This window comes from Centrocercus urophasianus, unplaced genomic scaffold (genome assembly GCF_019232065.1).
Source record: "Centrocercus urophasianus isolate 14NV4802_14NV808 unplaced genomic scaffold, USGS_Curo_1.0 seq_13, whole genome shotgun sequence".
Classification (NCBI taxonomy): domain Eukaryota; kingdom Metazoa; phylum Chordata; class Aves; order Galliformes; family Phasianidae; genus Centrocercus; species Centrocercus urophasianus.
This window is the reverse complement of record NW_024884475.1, coordinates 27,092,257-27,112,210: the sequence shown is the minus strand read 5'-3', so window position 1 is coordinate 27,112,210 and position 19,954 is coordinate 27,092,257. Positions and strand designations below refer to the sequence as shown.

The 19,954-nt window shown below is 40.9% G+C and overlaps 1 protein-coding gene across 1 annotated transcript in view; it reads right to left on the bottom strand.

The window, feature by feature from the left end:
* Positions 1–17,825, bottom strand: part of ZDHHC2 (zinc finger DHHC-type palmitoyltransferase 2) — a 33,770-nt gene extending 15,945 nt beyond the window's left edge. The window contains exons 1-4 of the mRNA XM_042811511.1: positions 17,730–17,825; positions 6,920–6,946; positions 3,847–3,941; positions 754–874 (exon numbers count right to left, since the gene is read on the bottom strand). Coding sequence (XP_042667445.1) covers positions 754–874; positions 3,847–3,941; positions 6,920–6,941 — 238 coding nt within the window. The 5' untranslated portion in view covers positions 6,942–6,946; positions 17,730–17,825. The remainder of the gene's footprint in view (positions 1–753; positions 875–3,846; positions 3,942–6,919; positions 6,947–17,729) is intronic.
* Positions 17,826–19,954: the final 2,129 nt, after the last annotated feature.

Genomic DNA, 19,954 nt, shown 5'->3' with positions numbered 1-19,954 from the left:
AGTATCCTTTAGGTACTGCTGCATCTAGCAGAGCGAAGCGAAAACACTATTTTTGCAATCTCTAAACTATGCCAATCAGGGCTTTTTCAAAAATACTCAAATAAGTGCTACAAACCGACCAATCAAACCCCACAAAATACTTTCTAGAGCCAGACCATAAAACCTGTCCAGACGGTCCAACAAAAAGCCATTTAAGCTATTATTCTAACAACTTTAATTTATTCTATGAGATTATCTTCTACATTTGCCCAACTAACAAACATCCCCAAACTTACAGTATCATTAGTCTCAAACATTCCCAAACTTACAATATCACTTGTTCTTTCAGTGAATAACTACCAAGTAAAACAGAAACTGTTTCTGTGATCTGTCTAATTACATACCACACACAGTTAATTATTAATTTGTTATTATTACTTTTAACTCATGATCGAAGACATTAAGTCAATGCAGTTCAAACTACTACAGCTTCATCTGTATTTTGTTAATATTACAAGCTATTGGCTAATTTCAGTTTGCAAACATTTAGCAAGTCATTGTCAGTACCCTGTAAAACGAGAAACTGTACACAGCAATTTACTTTCCAACACTTTTTACTGAATGAATATAACTGCATAGAACTACATTAAAGTTGCTAGGTTTATGAACTATGAAAGGGAGTTCTTCCGTACCATCCAAATCCTTTTAAATTAATTCAGGCAGCCAAGCATATCATGACACCTGACTTTCGTGGTCTCCTGAACACCCATTTACCTCCAGACATTGTCCGTGTGTAGATAGGAAGATCCTTGGCTGCTCGTCGTAAGACTTCTTGCTGGGATTCACCTCTTGGCTCCCTTTCTAGGGATTCTTTGTCCGAGTACGACAGATGAAACTGAGATAATTTTTAAAACCAAAGACAAAAATCAGAAAATTTCAAGTTAAGTACCTGTAGAGATGTAAGAAGAAACATTCATTATATAAAGGTGGATTAGCAGCAAGTACAAGGTATTACAGCAAATAACTTATTGTTCCTAAGAGCATTAATTTAGTTGATGGCATTTTTTGACTAATTATTGAAGCAAGACAAAATTAAAATAATTTCTGATTTAGTATAGATGTAATGCTCAATGCTCCCAGAAGTATTAAGAGACACTCATCAAGGGCAGGATCAAGAGTTAGCACAATCAAATTTAATTACCAATCCTTTGAAAAGTAATTAACCTGCTTCCATTACACCAAACATTAGATAATGGATATAAGCTAGGGATGAGTTCAACTGAAAGAAAATATGCTGCTAGCAGCGCCAGAAAAGATAGATGAATTTCTTGTCAGGTTTCTGGCATTTCCACTCTTCTGTCACTGAAGAGTGGCTGTTATGATGACGTTAGGATGTGGTTTTACCTCAGCCTAGCTAGGAACAGGGAAGAGCTGGGTATCCTGCATGGCAGAATCTGAATCTCAACACCTCTTGCATGAAACTGTCACTGCTGGAAGTGGCAAGGACAAACACAGCTCTGCCAAGAGGTTACAAATACTGAAAGAGATGTGCAGTGTAGCCCAAATTTGCTGTACTTCTAAGTTCTCTGCAACACATCACAGCCAGCATTGTTGCTGCAGCTTCTTGAAATGGGCAGATCCGGAAGTCCTTGGTATCACTAGCATTTATGTCTACAGAAAGGCTTAAGAATTAGTCACTACAGTAACATGATTTATTTTTTTTTTCTCCTAAATAAAAGTAGTGCATGTAAAGCCAAAAAAGCACATTTTCACTTTCATAGAGAAGGTATCACACTACCTTCCTGATGATATCATGGTCTTACAGTAGAAGATAGTGGTTCACATTTTAGCCTGAGCCTCTCAGATCACCTTCCATTTCTAACTAGCAAGAATGCACTCCTGTTGCTAACATCTAAATTGATTTTAATCTTCTTTCCCACTGCCACGCAATGCCTGCATACAGCTGGTGCATGCAGGTAAGGAATGGCACAGCCTGACCTGAAGTAGTTAGGGTAGCACAGTACTGTGTGTGTTTGAAGCGTTACTCAGGGCAACGATCTCTAGTATGGGAGGGATAATGATAACACACTCAACTTCAGAAGTGTCAGGTTAACAATATTTTCAATTACATCCACAGTGCTGATACTTTAACACTTCTTTTGTATTTGTAAAATTTGATACAAACTTAAAAAGTAGCCTGCAGGCTGTGTGGTTTACACCAGCTACTGTATTCACAAGAATAAAACTCAAAAGCTTTACTCTCAAAAGCTTTAGTCTTCAAATGAGTATTTGCTTTAGTTGACAGATAAGATGGAGGTGTATCCACTTGCATGTACAGACTTTATCCCATAAACTGAAAGCCAACAGTAACTTAACATCACAAAACACGCTAATTAATTTATAAAATATTGCCCTAGCGGATTAGCAAGAAGACATGGAACAACATGAGATGTCACTTTGTCAGCAGCACCGTGTAAATTCAAAGAACACAAAAACATCACACATTGCTTCCCATTACCTAGCTTCACTACTTTTAATATGCTATTTGAAGTGCTTGGGTAACATTCTGGTGGCTTTCAAATATCAGCATAATTACTGAGGATTTGTCAAGATGTTTTGGAAGCCTTTTAGTGACAGCAGACCAGACACTTGCAAAGCCTTCTGATTTACCACTATAGTCACCACGTACATGCACATTTTTTGTGACATTATAAGTAAATGAAATTAATTTTTAAGTTATTTTTCTGCTCTCTGCTCCAAGATGTAGTAAAGACTGCAGTGTGAAATTCAAGGAAGATGTCAACTGTCTTGAATCGTCTACTTGTCTTCACAGCTATTTCTGTTTTTAGTGAATGAAAATTATTCTGCAAAACAAACTGTAGAAATCACAGCCTGGTTATATCACATTGGCATGGTAGCTGTAGAAGATGAAGCAAAGAGTCCAAAAGAAGTAATGGCTTTGTGGGCATTTCAAACTCCAAAATAACCACAGAATGCTTCCTCCTGGCTGAGATATTCTGTGAAACCTTCTAAGGAAGCTGTTGTGTCTGCATGGAGACAGGACAGAAGAGGCCAAATGCTTATTTTGCTTGTACCAAGCTGCACGGGGAAATAACTTCATTAAGACTATGAAGATATATATGTATATTTTTAATATAAAATCAATGTCACAGACCTAAAAGCAACTGCCTTAAGGATATATGATGTTGAACATAATTGGTATCTTAATATTCTTCAAGACAATTACATCTTTCTCATTAAACATTTCTATACCAACTGGACTTTGATTTGGGGGTATCCATCAACCTTAGACCTTCCTTCCACGCAGCTTTTCTATACTACTTGCCTCCTGCTTAGTCAGCCCTGGCTTCCCACCTCAGCTTGCCTGACTGGGTGCTCCATGCCACAGTCAAATTTCTTCATATCCAAACAGATGTAGTAGCAGTTTGCTTTTAGAGGACAACTGACAAATGCTGACAGGCAACTCAAAATGCGTCTTAAGCACACAGAAAATACTTTTTCCACATAAAAATACACGGCCCTATAGAGATTTAAGCTGCTAGTTCAAATAACACCTTTTTTTTTTTTTTTTTTTTTTTAAACTGAAGGGATTTTTCTTCTAATGTAATAAATACTATCTCATCTTAAAATTAATTAAAATATCTTCAACATTTAGAGGTGTCTTTTTATTTTTATTTGTTATGATGCTGCTTGCAATCTGATTTATTTCTGATAAGAAGCTGTAATTTCTAGCTGTATCTTTCTATCGTGAAAAACCACATGAGATCAGAGACTAAGTTATTCAAATCCTACAGAATCAGTCACTTGACTAAGCTATTCCAGAAATGAAAGTTAAGTTTATCTTACTTCTTTTGAAGGATTCATTGGTAGAGTAAAGATTGTTTTCCAATATGACCAGACGAACAGCATGAAAAATATGTGGTAAGCGACCAGGCACACAACTAAAATCAAAAAGGAACAGAATTAATACCAACAGACCAGTGATATTTTAGTACTTGCAGACAAATATGATACATACCACAGGTATTTGCTTTAACAGATGTAAATACAGAAGCTCTGCAAAAGCTCTGCAACAGAAATACTGCACTGCAACTTTACGTGAGACAAATACAGACTGCATGGGGAAAGCCATTATGCAGGCTACACATATTTCAGAAGTTTAAGGGGAACTGTTAACAGCTTAGTGCCAAGCAAGCACTCACTCTTTACACATTGGTTAAGTCTTACTTAATTGACTTCTGTTTCATAAATCACTTGGTAATTACAGATACCAAAACAAGAAGGTGTTATAATATCTAAACAACTAGAGTAAAAGGAGACTTAGTGTGCATATGATATCTGAATAGTAACCAAAACTAGTCAACATGTTTTGCTAGATATTTAAGATTGAGTTTTTTAGAAACAGCCATGCTGCCCTCCAAGTTCTTTAAATTAAAGTGCTCACTACTTTACATTCTTCACAACAAGTGATATATTCAGGGATTTACTTAAAAAAGAAAGAAAGAAAAGAAACCCACAGAAGCCAGGCAACATTTACCATGCTGGTCTGTTTTACAAGAACACAGAATGTAACATCCACTCAAAGAGCCTGCCATGGACCAATATTTGTTTCTTTTCTAAAGCTCTCACCATATGTACCAATCATTCTACACATTAGTACAGGAAATCACCAACGATGCCATCAATTCACTACAGTGAATGCTAACTCCAAAACTTGCATTCTCTGATTTACTTGCCCTAGTATGCAAGGAGGAACATTTCCTTCAGCTCTCCTTGCTTGGTACGGAATTGGCAAATAAAGGCCAGTTAGGACCACAGCAGTGCAAAATATTTCCCTGTTGTACAGATGAACCCAGATTATGCTGAGCACAACGTAACATGGATTCTACAGCTATCACATATTCTTTATGCAGCTGCTGTAAACTCATAAGACCGTCAAAGAGAGACCTGTGCACTTTCACTACGCAGTCTATCTCCAAAGTTAGCCTACATATTAGTGGCTATTCAGTGTTAGAGAGTTTTCTATAATGCATATGTGAAGCTGTACATAAGTGAAGGAAAAGCAGTGCTGAGTGTTCTTGTTTTTTGTAGTTTTGCCTCCAGAGTAACTCTTGAATATATGTTTCTGGTACTAATGTTTTTATTCAAAAGAAGTGGCAACATGGTAAATATTTATTCTCATTTGCCAGACAGTTACAAAAATAAGAAACAAAAGCCAACAAAATCTGAAGAGCAGCACTACACAGTACCATATGTCCTATTTATAAAAAGAAAAACAATCTCATCAGCACAAGTCAGGAATAAATCTGGAACCCAGAACAACCACAACATCCCAGATTACACTAAATAACTATTTCACTATTGTACAGATTACACTAAATAACTACTTCACTATTGTACAAGCATCTGTCAGAAACAGCCCATGTTTTTAGCAGAATATTTTTTTTTTATCAATTCTAAAAAAAACCCTGATTCTCTCAATCAAAGTATTATTTCAAACAGTACATTCATGGTATAAAATAGGAGCAATGCAGGGCATTCCATCAGTTTGGTACACCATGCATTTATTAATCTTCAACTGTAATTTATTGTTGCAAGAATGGCAACTGCGATTAGTTTCTTTTTCATACATATGAAGAAAAAATAGCCTAAAGACATTATTCCCTTTAGTGTCTGCACAAGACCCAAGCACCTCAGTTCTTCAATATGGCTGAGATCCTGATCCATCGTTTTTCCCAGTTCACCCAGCAACCGTTTTCCCACGCTGCAATGGAGCCTAGTCTAACCCACTGCTACTACAGCATTCAGGCAGAAATACTTCCATTTTACACTCTTCCTTCCAAGTGTAAAATCCTCTACCTTTCCTCTACCTTCCAAGTGTACCCCTTGTATGAAGAATAACCCACTTAAACATATCTAATGTTGCCTGGAAGGTTACAGCACTGTAATACGGAGCAATTCACACCTACCCAGCTCTCACTTCAGAAAAGACTACAGGCCAGTTGAAATTTTTCCCAAGGTTCTGAGCAGCTAAAAATAAAGTTTTCCAATGTCTTTTCCTGATAATCCTAACTTGCTTTGCAGGCAATGCCTAACAACACACGGGCCTTCAGTTTTTTTTTGGTAAGGAGCAGCAAGAAGCTGCAGCTGTCTCAAAGTCTGCAGGCGCTGAAGTTTGTAGGTATACACTCATAAACCACACATGGAGAAAATCACTGTACAGAAAAAAAAACGTTTTTCAAGCAGATATTTCTTTAATAGCTAAAGCCTGTACTAAGTGAGGGAGTCTCAAATGACTTAGCCTGCTGAAACTACACAAGTGTAAGCAGCACACCATCTGCCTCATAACCCTATTCCCCTGCTCTACAAGCTCTATGGCCCCACACTTTGCACTTCCAAGTTGCAATATAGCTTTAAAATAACAGCTGGAAAAGCAGTTTCAATGACTCTGGGTAGGAGCTCCAGTGATAGCTAATCAGGCAGTCCTGTTAATTTCTAGAAGGGTTACATATCTTAAGGGTCCTGTTAATTCAAAGATACTGGCTAAAATGAAGCTGAAGAAAAAAATTCACCTCTCAGTTATGTTATGTTGTACCCTGCACAAACACTGCTTATTTTCAGGAGTCTTCATTTTACATGTGCTTACCCTGTTGTGAATTAAAAAAAAATAAAAGTTGTTCAAAACAGAACACGACAGGTATTTTTGTTGCCTCCTCAGAAAGTCAGTAAGAAGAATAAGAATCTCTTTTTCTCATCTCTACTTTGAATGGCAAAAGCAGTAACAGCATAAGAAAGGGAGCTGAGGAACATAAAAAAAACTCATTGAAAGCTGACTAGATGTGCATCTCAATTTACTGAGAAACTACTATATTATCCTGATATATGAATTCCACTTATAAACAGCAAAGAAAAATCTTACCTTTTTCTCCAATATTTGTCATTGTTACTGAAAAATGAGAAAGAAAGAGTAAAAATTATGTTTAAATAGCAAATGACATAACTTGTTTTTCAACTGAAAAGGGGAGAATCATCATCAAATGACACAAGCTTAAGACCACATACTATCATACTTCTATAGGGCAGTTGTATAATATTCATCATAAATACGGGTAAAGAGTAATACCAAATTTAATTACTTACAAGGTTTCCTGTCTTCTACTCACAGCCTTTATTCCATGGCACCTCCTTTTATCTGCAGCTGCCTAAGTTTAGCCCAAGAGAAGCCATCTCTGAAGAGCAATTATTTCCTTAGCTGTTCTTCTAGTTATTTATTATGGTCTTTATAATGTTCATTATTTATATAAGTTCTGTCTTTGAGGTTGATGTTTCAGACTCCAGAACTGGTTTTGTCAGTGATACCTCAGGCACAAAAATCAAAATAGACCATAATAGACCACAAGCAGAATGTTGACCCCATCTTTGGGCCCACCAAGTCAACTAAGTCCAGGGAAGAGTCCTGGCTGGTAGGACTGGATCACTTGTCCTCTGAGCAGACGCTGCATGATCCACACTCGTTCAGCATCAGGTAGGTATGGCTTTGGGAGGAACCAACCCTCCCACCAGGACCTCAAGGGGTCCATCAAGGAGATGGAGCAGGGCTAATGCAATAACGTTTGGTCAAAGACAAGAAATACTGGCTGTAAATTAAAATGAGAGGATCAGATTTGATGCAAGGAAAACTTTTGAGAACAGTTAACTAGCGAAGCAAGTTGGCCAGAGTTGCACCATTGCAGTCTCCACCTTTGGAGACTGGATACAAGCTTGAACAACCTGGCTTGATCTCACATATAACCCTGCTTTGATAAGGGGTTTGGACTAGATGGGCTAAATTATTCCAAGTCTATTAAAATGGATATTTGACTATAATTCTACTAAAACAAGCACCTCCCTAGCCTGAGTGAAAACCGTAAATAACCATGTTTATAGAGTTCTTACAGAAGTTATAATTCACAACTTTTGTGGTGTCTTTCTAAAGAAAACTCTAGTTTGTCCACAACCTTCTGCCTTAGCTAATTGACAGCACAGCTTGATAAACTAGATATCAACCCAGATAACTGTAGGAAGAACAGTAGGAGGATTCTGCATACTTTCATTACCATACCATCACAGTCTTTAACAGAAATTTTGCTAGTCTTCTCCGAATAACTACTCTTTGCTAACAAAAAAAGCCTTAGCCAGACATTAACGCAGAATTGGCGCAGAAGTACTAATTTCAAACTAAAGCTAATTCAGCTGACCTCTGTATTATTATTCCTCCTTACAAGGGAATGGCTTAGAGCTCAGTTGAGAGCACTTGTCACCACCTTTTCCCCCATTAGGTAATAGATTTTATCCAAAGTTAAGTTGTTTGTGACTTATTTTCTGAAAACTGAATCAACATCAGACAAGCATATTCTCCTCATCCACACATCCACACCCCTAAAACACAATTATTAAGGACAGAGAAACTTTGAATGCTGATGGTCCATCTGCCCACAACAAAAGCTCTCTGCATGTATGCAAGTAAGGGACCAACTCATCTGACAAGTTCAAATTTAGTAATTTCTTTCTCACTGCAAGCCTACAGCTTTTCAAAATTTCCGTATACCTCACAGATTAAACTTCAGAGTCTGCATCTGCTCAGTGGAACATCTTTTTAGCTTCTGCAATATCTAGCTTGGAAGCCTGATATTCCTGGCAGCAGCCGCAGACTATGAAGGCTAAAACATTTAAGTGCCCACAAATGACTGAGAACCAGCTTTTTGGACACATCTCATCACTGTACTCTCTCTTACCCACTGGCAAGGCTCAGAGCTATTCTATGCACTCCTGAGTTGCCCACAGTGAGCAAGATTGAAGTAGAAGGGTCAACTCTGGAGAGCACCCACCATCTTCTACTGCACCACTCTTATCTCCATGAACATCGCAATGGCTGTTTACAAGGAGTCTGACTGAACTTTCAGGCAAACATCCCCTCTGGCACTGATGCAGAGGAATATGCAAGATATCCATCAACCTGCAACTATTCACAGAGCAAACTATTACTCTTCTGCTTGTACCTTTCAAAATCACCTTTGAGAAAGGCTCCCTGAAGGAAGCATAAAGGGAAAGTAACGAACAGGTATCTGCAGCAACACAGGATCAAATAAGATTTGCTGCAACTCTCTTTTCCCCCAGATATGGGGCAATTAACCATCAGAAAAATGAACAGCCCTTACAAATCAAACTTCTCTTTAAATCTCTTGTGAAAAACTATTTTTGTAGAATGACTGCAATACAAAATCTTCTTAGGGTAACTACAAGATGTTTACAATTCTAAAAATCATGCTATTTAAGTGCATGGAACAATTGTTTCCTAACAAGAAAAAACTGACTGATTTTTAATTTGAACAAAGAAACGTTTGCTATTTTCCCCACCTTCTAAATAGCACCTTTCATGTATTTATTAAAAATTCATTCTTCGTTTTTTTCAGTAGCCATAGTGATCTGACTTTGCAATATTATTGAACAGTATTTGATTATATATTCTTTTGTGAATCATTTATACTACGCTTTCTGGTGGTTTCCTCATCTCTCTTCCTAGGGGTTATATTCACTGCTGGTAATGCACAAAAAAGTAGGTCAGACCATGTATGGTCATTAATAAATATGAGCTTAACTGCTGCACATTCACTTAGTAGTAGCCAAATAGCATGGAAATAATAAGCGTAGAAAGTACTTACATCTGCAATGACCAAAAATAAGCACCAAGGACACGCCAAGCCCAATTGTGAAGCAATTTTTACAATTTCAGGGGAAGCAGGATAAAATCCTTTGAAATAGAAGCGGTATGGCAGTTCCCATATTTTCAGAGCCAGAGGTAATTGTAAACCCATGACCTGTCTTCAAGTAGTCAGTAAAAAGTTACAGCTCTGCTCATCTGTGATACTGCAGGGCCAGCCTCATTAGCAATTAGCCTTCCGCTGCTACACTGCCAGGATGCCATTTACGGTTCAGTACCAGCAGACTATCACATAATTAGAGCCTCTCTGTTTCGTTGCACAGCCCACAGACGGTGCTCATCAGCATTAGGGAGCAGGCTGAGATACACGTGGGATGTTGGCCAAAGTAGATGCCAACTTCCAGCGCCAGAAGCCTTGTTTCTTGCATGCCATCCATCAAGACACATCACACTCAGTAGCCTACACTGCCCAATACGTTGTCTGTGCTTGCAAAAAGTAACAGTGGACTGAAGACAGAATGTTATGTTACAGAATATAGATGAGGGGAAAAAAAAAAAAAATAGGAAAAAAAATCAGGATGGAGGGAACACAGAAGAGCCTGGAGAATTAATCCCCTGTTAGCTGAGAGGTTTTCAAACATTAGGAATGATGCCTTGGTAGCCAAGTTATCTCAAAACTGCCTTGTATATCTCCTTTATCACAGAACCACAGTCTGTTTGGGGTTGGAGCTTCAGAGTCCCTCTCCTTTACCTGGAACATCCAGAGCAGGATGCCCAAGCCCATATCCAGGGGGCTTTGGACGATCTCTTAAGTGGAGATTCCATAGCCTCCGGGCAGTCTGTGCCAGTGCTCTGGCACCCTCAAAATGAAGATTTTTTTAAAACCAAATTAGTTTGCTATGAAGAGGATTCCACATTGCTGGGCACAGAGACCTGCTGATATGGTTTGTCACAGCACAGCCTTAGCGAGCTTGCATCCAAGGACTGAAGATACCCTCAGAGAACCTCAGCCTCAGGGCTTCAGGCACAGAGCAGGCTGGGATGAGGTAGAAAATGACCAGCAAAACGGCCTCTGACTAACTGAAGCTGGTCCAGTCACACAACAGCAAGACAACTTTACAAAGACTGCTAGACTCCACAGATTGTTTGTAAAAGGTTAACCCATGCATGCTCCTTTGTCTCTGCCAAGTAACTTTGCATTGGGTCAGGCCTTAACATTAGAAGTAGACTTCCCACTTCTTAAATACTGCTCATTTTCTCCAGATTTTTTTTTTTTTTATTCTCCCTCATGGAAAAATTAAATAAGTATTCATCTCCAGGTAGTTACACACATGGAAAGACACCTTGTTAGCACAAAACCTCAAAGTAAAGGAACACAAAAATTAATATTATTAAAAATTGCATCAGTTTTTTAGCATTAAATCTACCTTGATTTCTAGACTCCAAATCAAAGTTCCTGAGCAGTGAATGTAATGGATTAAAAAAAAAATTTTAAAAGTTGGAGAAAGCAATGAATGAATTTTTAAATTCAAAATCTTGCTTCCACATCTGATGTACATCTATAAAATATTTAAAACTTTGGAATAGGAATATCAGATAGATTTAAATCTGAGACTCCACAGGCACACCTACAAACAGTTGTTTCTACCAAACTTTTATATAACTTCACATCCTGGACTTGATTCACAAAACTGAGCATGTGTTTTATCTTTATAGCACATTTGAAGCAGTAAATACTGATCTATAGATGCAGTTTAACTCTCTGTACACATAAAAATGTTTTACCGTTGTGACAAATATTCTATCCTTGTCTGGAAAAAAAAAATAAATAAAAATCAGTGTCCGTAATTTAAACTACCACTCTTCTAGACAGAGCAGTGAACTGCATTGATGCAGAATGACAAGGGGGAAGAGTCAGCCACCAGTCTTCATTAAAGGACAAAAGCAACAGAACAGTTTCTGGGTGATTTAAGGTCAGCTTAAGCAGTCCTTAGTAATCTGCACATTTGGATTTGGCAGTATTTGTGAATGTGTCGGTAGATTCATTTTAACCCCTAGCACTGTGTCCAGTGAAATACATCACTGTCCCCTATTCAGCAGGCAGCTGCTATCTGACAGTCTTTTAGGTAGAGTCAACAAAAACACTGCAAACTGAGCATGTCCCAGAAAAGACCTCATCTTTCACCTCTACAGACTTCTTATTTACTTTCTAAGCCACAAAGAATACCTAAAGATCAGATTTTTTACAGCAGAGAAAGAATACGTACCAGTGAATACATCTGTACAACATGCTATGTGACAAGCACCATTACATCTTTAACCAAAAACACAGTCCTATCTGATAATTACATCTTCATCACAAATCTAAGATTTTCAATTTATAGCCACAGCTTAACATTCAAAACCTAGAGGTAATAGAGCAGGCAACTACACATGATGAAATATCAGGCTTAACTAACAGACTTTAACTCAATTTCAGAAGTGGAATTTCTTTTTTTTTTCTTTTTAAATTCTGAGAAAAATCAAAGTAAAGATGAGAAACACATAGGAATTTTGCTGGCTAAAATCTAGAATCCAATTTTACTTCAGCTGTGAGTTTTCAAACTTTCCTAAAAGTAACCAAAGATCTCAGAAGAGGAAAAAAAACAAAAAAACAAAAAAAAAAACAGTGGTCTTTGCAAAACAAACTACAAACATATAATATGCTTCTACCAAAATCCTCCACTACCTTAGCAGCAAATGTTCAGATAGGGGATTTGTCAATATTCAACCACATTACAACTTCCATGTCTTTCTATAGCAAACTGTAAGCAGTGGGTGATTGCAAGCCGTGAGTAATAAGAACCACAAATCCTTTGATCCGTTTGGAGAACATACGGAACAAAGAGCTCAAATCCAGTTGACTAAGTCTTGGGCCCCTACTTTTTTCCTTTTTTTCTGCTGCTCCTGATCATCTGATGACACTGTGCCATGCCTCTAGGGCACGCATTAATTCTGCCTCCAAATTGTGGAAATCAAGCTTTTTATCCCTCTGTAATTCCATTCCATTGACATTGCCTCCAGTCAGAAGCCTCCATTCAGCGCTAACCAGCCTGGTCCTCCACCCATTTCATGACCACTGACATATTTAGCAGCAGGGCGCTGTATCATGTTTTGCTGCTCTGTACTGCAGGTAGTGGTGGGCAGAGCATGGTTTCATAGTCAGACCCAAAATACTAGGTTGCAGTTTATGAGCTCACCTGACTGGATTGCTAATGACTTGCTGCCTCTCCCTTCAGCTTTGCTGAACTGACTTACACTTTCCCAAATCAGCCAAACCATTAGCCAGGTGGGAATATTTTTTCCCTCTCCCTTCACTGAAGTCATGAGGGGAAAAAAAAAAAAAAAAAAAAAGCGTATTGCTCATTTCTACACTCTGTGGCACGTTGGTTTAAAGTTTACAGTCCTTTAAAGTTACAAAATTCAAGCTGTATTTCAAGACGAGATTCCCTGACCAAGAGCATTATCCTTCAGATTACAATCAATATCATGTAATAATGGATCAAAGCTGAATATACGAAACCAACATGTACTCAACTGGACAACCATTTCATCAGCACAGCTACTGTGACAGATGGTTTTTAGTGACAACATCACTGTTTTTGGTGACAATATTCCACATTTTCCTTATGTATAACTTCAAATCACAACTTGTAGAGAAAAAAAATATATATCTCTATATCCAACACCATCAGGAACATTTCTGATGAACAACTATCAGAAGCAGAATAACTACAGGTTCTACCTTACCCTAAGCACAGAGTGGATAACTGCTCAAAGCCCCTTATAGTTCTACTAATGGGAGTTAGAGATGCACCACAGGAGGAATACATGAAAAAAAATTATTTTCTTTGCATACACAGAATTCACTGGATTCAAAATGCATTTTCTGAGCATGGACATATGGATGAAGAGGATGGGGGAAGGCTCAAATTGTGGTTCATGCTGTTGTTCCAGGTAACTTAGGATGAAGTTTCACTGGCTTCACTAACAAAACTGAACGTACTAATTGGACATAGCCTGTATTTTCTCTTTTTTAAAGCGCATCACTCTATGAAACTTTGAAAGTTTTGCAAACTTTCAAAAAGAGAAGATAAAAGCAATGAAAAGAGATCATCTCTTTCATTTTATACTCATGCATGCCCAGATATATATACACAGAGAAATGGCAGGAGTTAGAAAACCGTGAGATTTCATCACGTACTTCGTAGAATCATAGAATTTATCAGGTTGGAAAAGACCTTAAAGATCATCAAGTCTAACCACAACCTAACCATACTACCCTAACTAACAACCTTCTGCTAAATGATGTCCCTGAGGACCACATCCAAACCTTTTTTAAACACCATCCAGAGATGGTGACTTAACCACCTCCCTGGGGAGCCTATTCCAGTGCTTAACAACCCTTCCTGTAAAGAAGTGTTTCCTGATATCACAGAATCACAGAATGGCCAGGGTTGGAAGGGACCTCAAGGATCATGAATCTCCAATCCCCTTGCCACAGTCAGGGCCACCAACCTCCACATCTAATACTAGACCAGGCTGCCCAGGGCCCCATCCAACCTGGCTTTGAACACCTCTAGGGACAGGGCATCCACAACCTCTCCAGGCAGCCTGTTCCAGCACCTCACCACTCTCTCTGTAAAGAATTTCCCCAACCTAAACTTACCCTGGTGCAGCTTACAGCCATTTCTCCTCGTCCTGTCACCTGTCACCAGTGAGAAGAGACCAGCCCCACTCCCGCTGCAAGCACCTTTCAGATACTGAAAGAGAGCAATAAGATCTCCCCTCAGCCTCCTTTTCCCCAGACTGACAGCTCCAGTTCCTTCAGTCGCTCCTTGTAGGGCATATTCTCCAAGCAATACTGGATTATAGTATACTATAACCAAGCATTATTTTGCATTCACATTATCTCTAGGTGTGAGAATCTGGGGTCATAAGGAAAATTTTAATGGAAGAAATTAATTTGAGAAGTTATTCTCAAAAACAAAAAGCTTCATCTGATTTAACCAAAGACTACAAATTAATCAAAGGCAATAAGCTCAAGAAATCCTGGATTAAAACCGACCCTCTACAGCACACAGCCTTTTCCAGTAAATAGACAGGATTGGTTTTTTAAGCTATTGAAAGTGTGTAAGTATTTTCTTATTCCTAAAAATAAGCAGTCATTTCAACACTCATTTCTCATCTCTTTCTTCAGAGCTGCATACTACTGGATGCATGCTTCCACCAACTTGAAAAATAATATTATCCTTCATATCTGTATGCAATGCCATGATTCATCATGTTGACATGGCCTTTCAGCTGAAACACTTGCCTTTTTTTCTGCTGATTCGGAAAATGGCATTGATGGTCTGGAAAATGTAACATTCATCTTCAGCACTCACACATAGATACAACTCACTCCTTCATGGAAAAATTGCTCAAAGATATCAACTGACCATTACATTAAAACAAATTTAAAAAAAAAAAAAAGCCCCATTTTACTTAAGTGTACTGATCCTAGAAACAGGCCTATCTACATCATCCAGGAAAAATTAGAGACTGTAGAGGCTGCTGTAAAGAAATAAAGTTTCCAGTACAATGTATGTTCCATTCCACACATCACATCAGTCATCAGTCCAGCCCTTCAGTGATGACTTCACATCCTGCCCCAAAGTGACACAGAGACACAGCAAGCAGCAGTATTGTCTTTTAGGTCTGTAATGAAAAGCATTTATCACAGACTGTGCTACAGATTATTTGAAAATAAATTTGTGTTTAACCCATTTCCAGCTTTGGAACTATTATAAACAGACTCAGCTGCACATGTAATTCTTGTACTCCATAGCTAGCAGGAGAGGATAAACATTTGCTGGCGTTCAAGTTCCTCCTTTATCTCAAAGGTAAAATCATGGTAATATAACAGGTCAAAGTTCTCAATTCCCTTCTTCCCCACCATAATTTCTAAATCTATTTTATTACTCTCCACTTCCGTCCCCCCTACCCATTTCTAGAACATTACTCAACACTGTAACTATCATCCCTAACAGTCTTAATGATGAAAGGAAACATCTTACAACCTTTTTTTTTCCTTTTAAAATGTAAACTTTTTCCTTTAACACAGACAAAATTGCAAAAACATCCAAACCACTAATTGAAAATCTCATCACTAAAGGCTCAAATAAACCATTCACATGTGCAGTGATGCTTACTGAGACCTGCTGCACAATGGTTGATGCTGTCTACTGTACATTGTCTCGTTGTTTGCAGCAGAGACAGCAAGTCACAATCAAATCAGCATTACACACATCCCCTGAGCCGGCAGCGCTGCAGGAGCAGAGGATGAGTAGAATAGACAGGCTGGCTTCAAAGGCCTGAAATGCTTACAGTCCTTTCCTGCTGCTGGCTTTCATTCTCAGAGCTGTTAGCTATTCCGTCTGTTGTTTACACTAAATATTCATTAGTGAGACAAGACAGAAGTTTGTTTTGCCTTAACATGCCAAAAATGAGGAAAAACATCCAGATATGGATAAGAGATGGAATTAGTGCTAGCCACAGGCAACTACTATGCTGAATTCCAACACTGGTAAGACAGAAGAAATGGGCAGGAAAGATTTAGAAAGAAAATTTAAAGAAATGCCTTTGCCCATAGAAAGGACTTCCGTACCTGCAGCTTTCATCCTTCTCCCTTCCTTCCCATCTGAAGCCTTTTGCTCTGCAGGGTTAAGGACTTACATACCATAGCTTACAGTAAGCTTTAAGCCGACTCTACTGTCTAAGCACCAATGACAGCGTGCAATGGGACAGATGTTAACTATAGGGTCACTGCCTCCTGATGCATCCAACCTTCCTGCTGCCACCTGACAGCCCCTCAGCCACTTCCCACCATTTGCTGGACAACACTTCCTCACACTACAGAGGGCCCTTCATTCCTCTTGTCAGGATGCAGTACCCAAATCCCAGCCCTTAACTGAAGAGGAGAACTTAAAACTAACATCTTTTAGTAAATTCTGGAACAGGCCACACAGGGAGGTGGTGGAATCACTGTCCCTGGAAGTGTTCAAGTACTGGTGCCTTTCACCCAAAAAGAGGTGTTAGGCCTAGAAAACTTTACTGGTGCAATGCCCCAGCTGTGCAGCCAAACACCTGACAACACAAGCCCTCTCATCACATTCTTAAAAAAAAATTAAAAACAAAAAAAGTATATATATCTATATATGTATACATATATCCTAAATTAGTTACCAGACTGCTGTGATTTTTACCACCAATTGCTGAAGTCCAGCAAAGTTACACAGCCATACAAACGCACTGAGCTTGACCAGGGCACTCCCTGGCCGAGCAGATCGACAGCCCCTGAACCTCCAACATCAGCGTGAAGGGGAAGCAACAGATGATTTGCGTTCTTTTGTGTCATGGAATATTTGCATGAAAATCGCGAAGCATCTGAATATCATGACACATCTAAAATTTAAAGATTCTTTCGTACAAGACGCACTCCAGCAGGAACTGAAGTCGGCTCAGGGAGCCGGGCTAGCTTAATGTGTAACAGACCCTCCTGACTCGATTGCCCTAACCCAACCAGCTCGCACCAGTGCGCGGTAACCAGCGTCCGAGCGGTCGCGGAGCGTCGAGCCGCAGCCGGGTGACTCCTAAAGGCACGGCAGCGGCTGGCGTCACGTCCTCACCGGGAGCCGTGGCAGCTCCTGGAGAGCCGACCAGCGGTATGGGGCGTCCCGCCGCTCCAAACCTTCTGCCCGTACCGCCCCGGGACTGGGAACTCTCCGGTACCTCTCCCTGCCGGCCGGCAGGATTCCCTGCTCCTGCACGCAACTGTGCAACGAGAGAGGAGCGCTAACTGCGCTCGTGCCGCCTGCACGAGCTGCAGCCCCTACCTCGGGCGTGGTGGCGGAGCGGACAAACAACGGGCAGCGTCCCCGGCCCCCCCCCCCCCCCCCCCCTGCAGCCTCCCCCTCCTCCCTTTCCCTCCCTATCCGGGGACACTCACGCAGGCAAAGCTGGGTGACATAGGCGTAGTAGGACCAGCAGAGGATGCTGGAGATGAAGAGCACGGGCACCCAGTAGAGCAGCCGCTGGCAACGCCGCCGCACGCCGCCCCAGCCGCCCGCAGCCGCGGCTGCAGGCGCCGAGGGCGCCGCCGCCGCCATCTTCCCGCACCGCATCCCGACCGCGCACTCCGCGACCCGCGGCCCGGCCGCACATCCCCGCCCCGCCGGGTTCCTCCTTCCGCGCTCCTCCCCCTCATGGGGCGGCCCTGCCCGCCCATCGCCGTCGCCACCGGGATGGGCTGGGGGCTCAGCCTTGGGTGCTGCAAAGCTTGGGGGGACGGTGGATCCCGTGGTTCTTTATGGTGCATCCACCATCTTTTTGCACCCAGGACTGGTGATATTTAATCTCCCTTGAAAGCGCTTTAAAAACACTTGGACAAACGTTGCCCGGTTTGCAGGCAGTGTTTCACAGTTAGCGAAAAACCTCAGCTGATCAGTAATGACTAGCAAGCGTTGCTGCAGGCGTTGCGAGGCTGCTGGAGCTCCGGCACCGCGCGGTGCTGGCACGGGATGCTTGGCGGAACGCAGCTGCTGACTCACCCTTCCCAAAGTTACGGGCATCGTCATCAAACAGCCCTGAGGTGTCCCAGGAAATCCAGACTGCCTTACGGGATGCACAGCCGAATCCTGGCTGGGTGTCAGAAATGGCGGGAAGGGCCCTGTCCCTGCATGCTGCTGGAAGCTCCCGAGTGCTGGCAGTGCAGTGAGTGTGGGGAGCAGTGGGCACAGGACGCGTTCACACTTGGAAAAAGACTCCATAATGTCCCACGCGTGAGACCATTTCTGCAGCAAAGTAATGGCAGTGCAGCTGCTGCTGACTAAAAACAAGATGCAAGACAGGAAAAAAAACCCCAACAACATAAAATATGACATAGATGTGCCACCAGGTTACAAAATATGAGGATGAGTTGTTAGCATGTGTATTACGTTCACAGAAAAAGGAGTTGGCCATATAGCTGCAGCGTTTTTAATGCAATGCAAAACCACATGCCCTTGTCATTACACGATTAGGCAAGGGAATTTCAGCTAGCCTTGGTGAACCGGGTAAATGAGCAATGCAGAATTACACACTGAGGGGAAAGTGTAAAGCTATAAAATATGCCATGGCAGGAGATTACCTTCACCAATTAAAAAAAATAAAGACTGGTGAATGGCTCAGTGGAACCATCTCATCAATGTACAGTTGCTATATCATAGAATCATAGAATCATAGAATTTATCAGGTTGGAAAAGATCTTAAAGATCATCGAGTCCTACCATAACCTAACCATACTACCCTAACTCTAACAACCCTCTGCTAAATGATGTCCCTGAGCACCACATCCAAACGATTTTTAAACACATCCAGGGATGGCAGCTCAACCTTCTCCCTTGGGAGCCAATTCCAGTGCTTAACAACCCTTTCTGTAAATAAGTTTTTCCTGATATCCAACCTAAACTTACCCTGGTGCAGCTTAAGGCCATTTCTCCTCGTTCTGTCACCTGTCACCAGTGAGAAGAGACCAGCCCTGCTCTCACTGTAAGCACCTTTCAGATATTGGAATAGAGCAATAAGATCTCTCCTCAGCCTCCTTTTCCCCAGACTGGGCAGCTCCAGATCTTTCAGTCTCTTCTCATAGGAATATTCTCTAAGCCCTTCACAAGCCTTGTTGCCCTTCTTTGGACCGGTTCCTCAGTGTCCTTTCTGTGCTGAGGTGCCCAAAAATGAACACAGTACTTGAGGTGAGGCTTCACCAGTGCCAAGTTCAGGGGCAGGATGACTTCCCTAGTCCTGCTCACCACATCATTCCTGATCCAAGTCAGGATGCCATTGGCCTTCTTGGCCACCTGCACACACTGCTGGCTCATATTCAGCTGACTGTCCATCAGTACACCAAGGTCACTTTCCATCAGGCAGCTTTCCAGCCACTCTTCCCCAAGCCTTTGGGGTTGCCTGGAGTTGTTGTGACCAAAATGCAGGACCTGACACTTTGCCCTATTGAAACTCATACAGTTTACCTTGGCTCATTGATCCAGTCTATCCAGAACCCTCTGTAGTGCCCTTCTCCCCTCAGGCAGTTCAATACTCCCCCTCCCAACTTGGTGTCATCTGCAAACTTATTGAGCGTGCACTCAATCCCCTCATCAAGATCGTTAATAAAGATTTTAAATAGAAGCAGCCCCA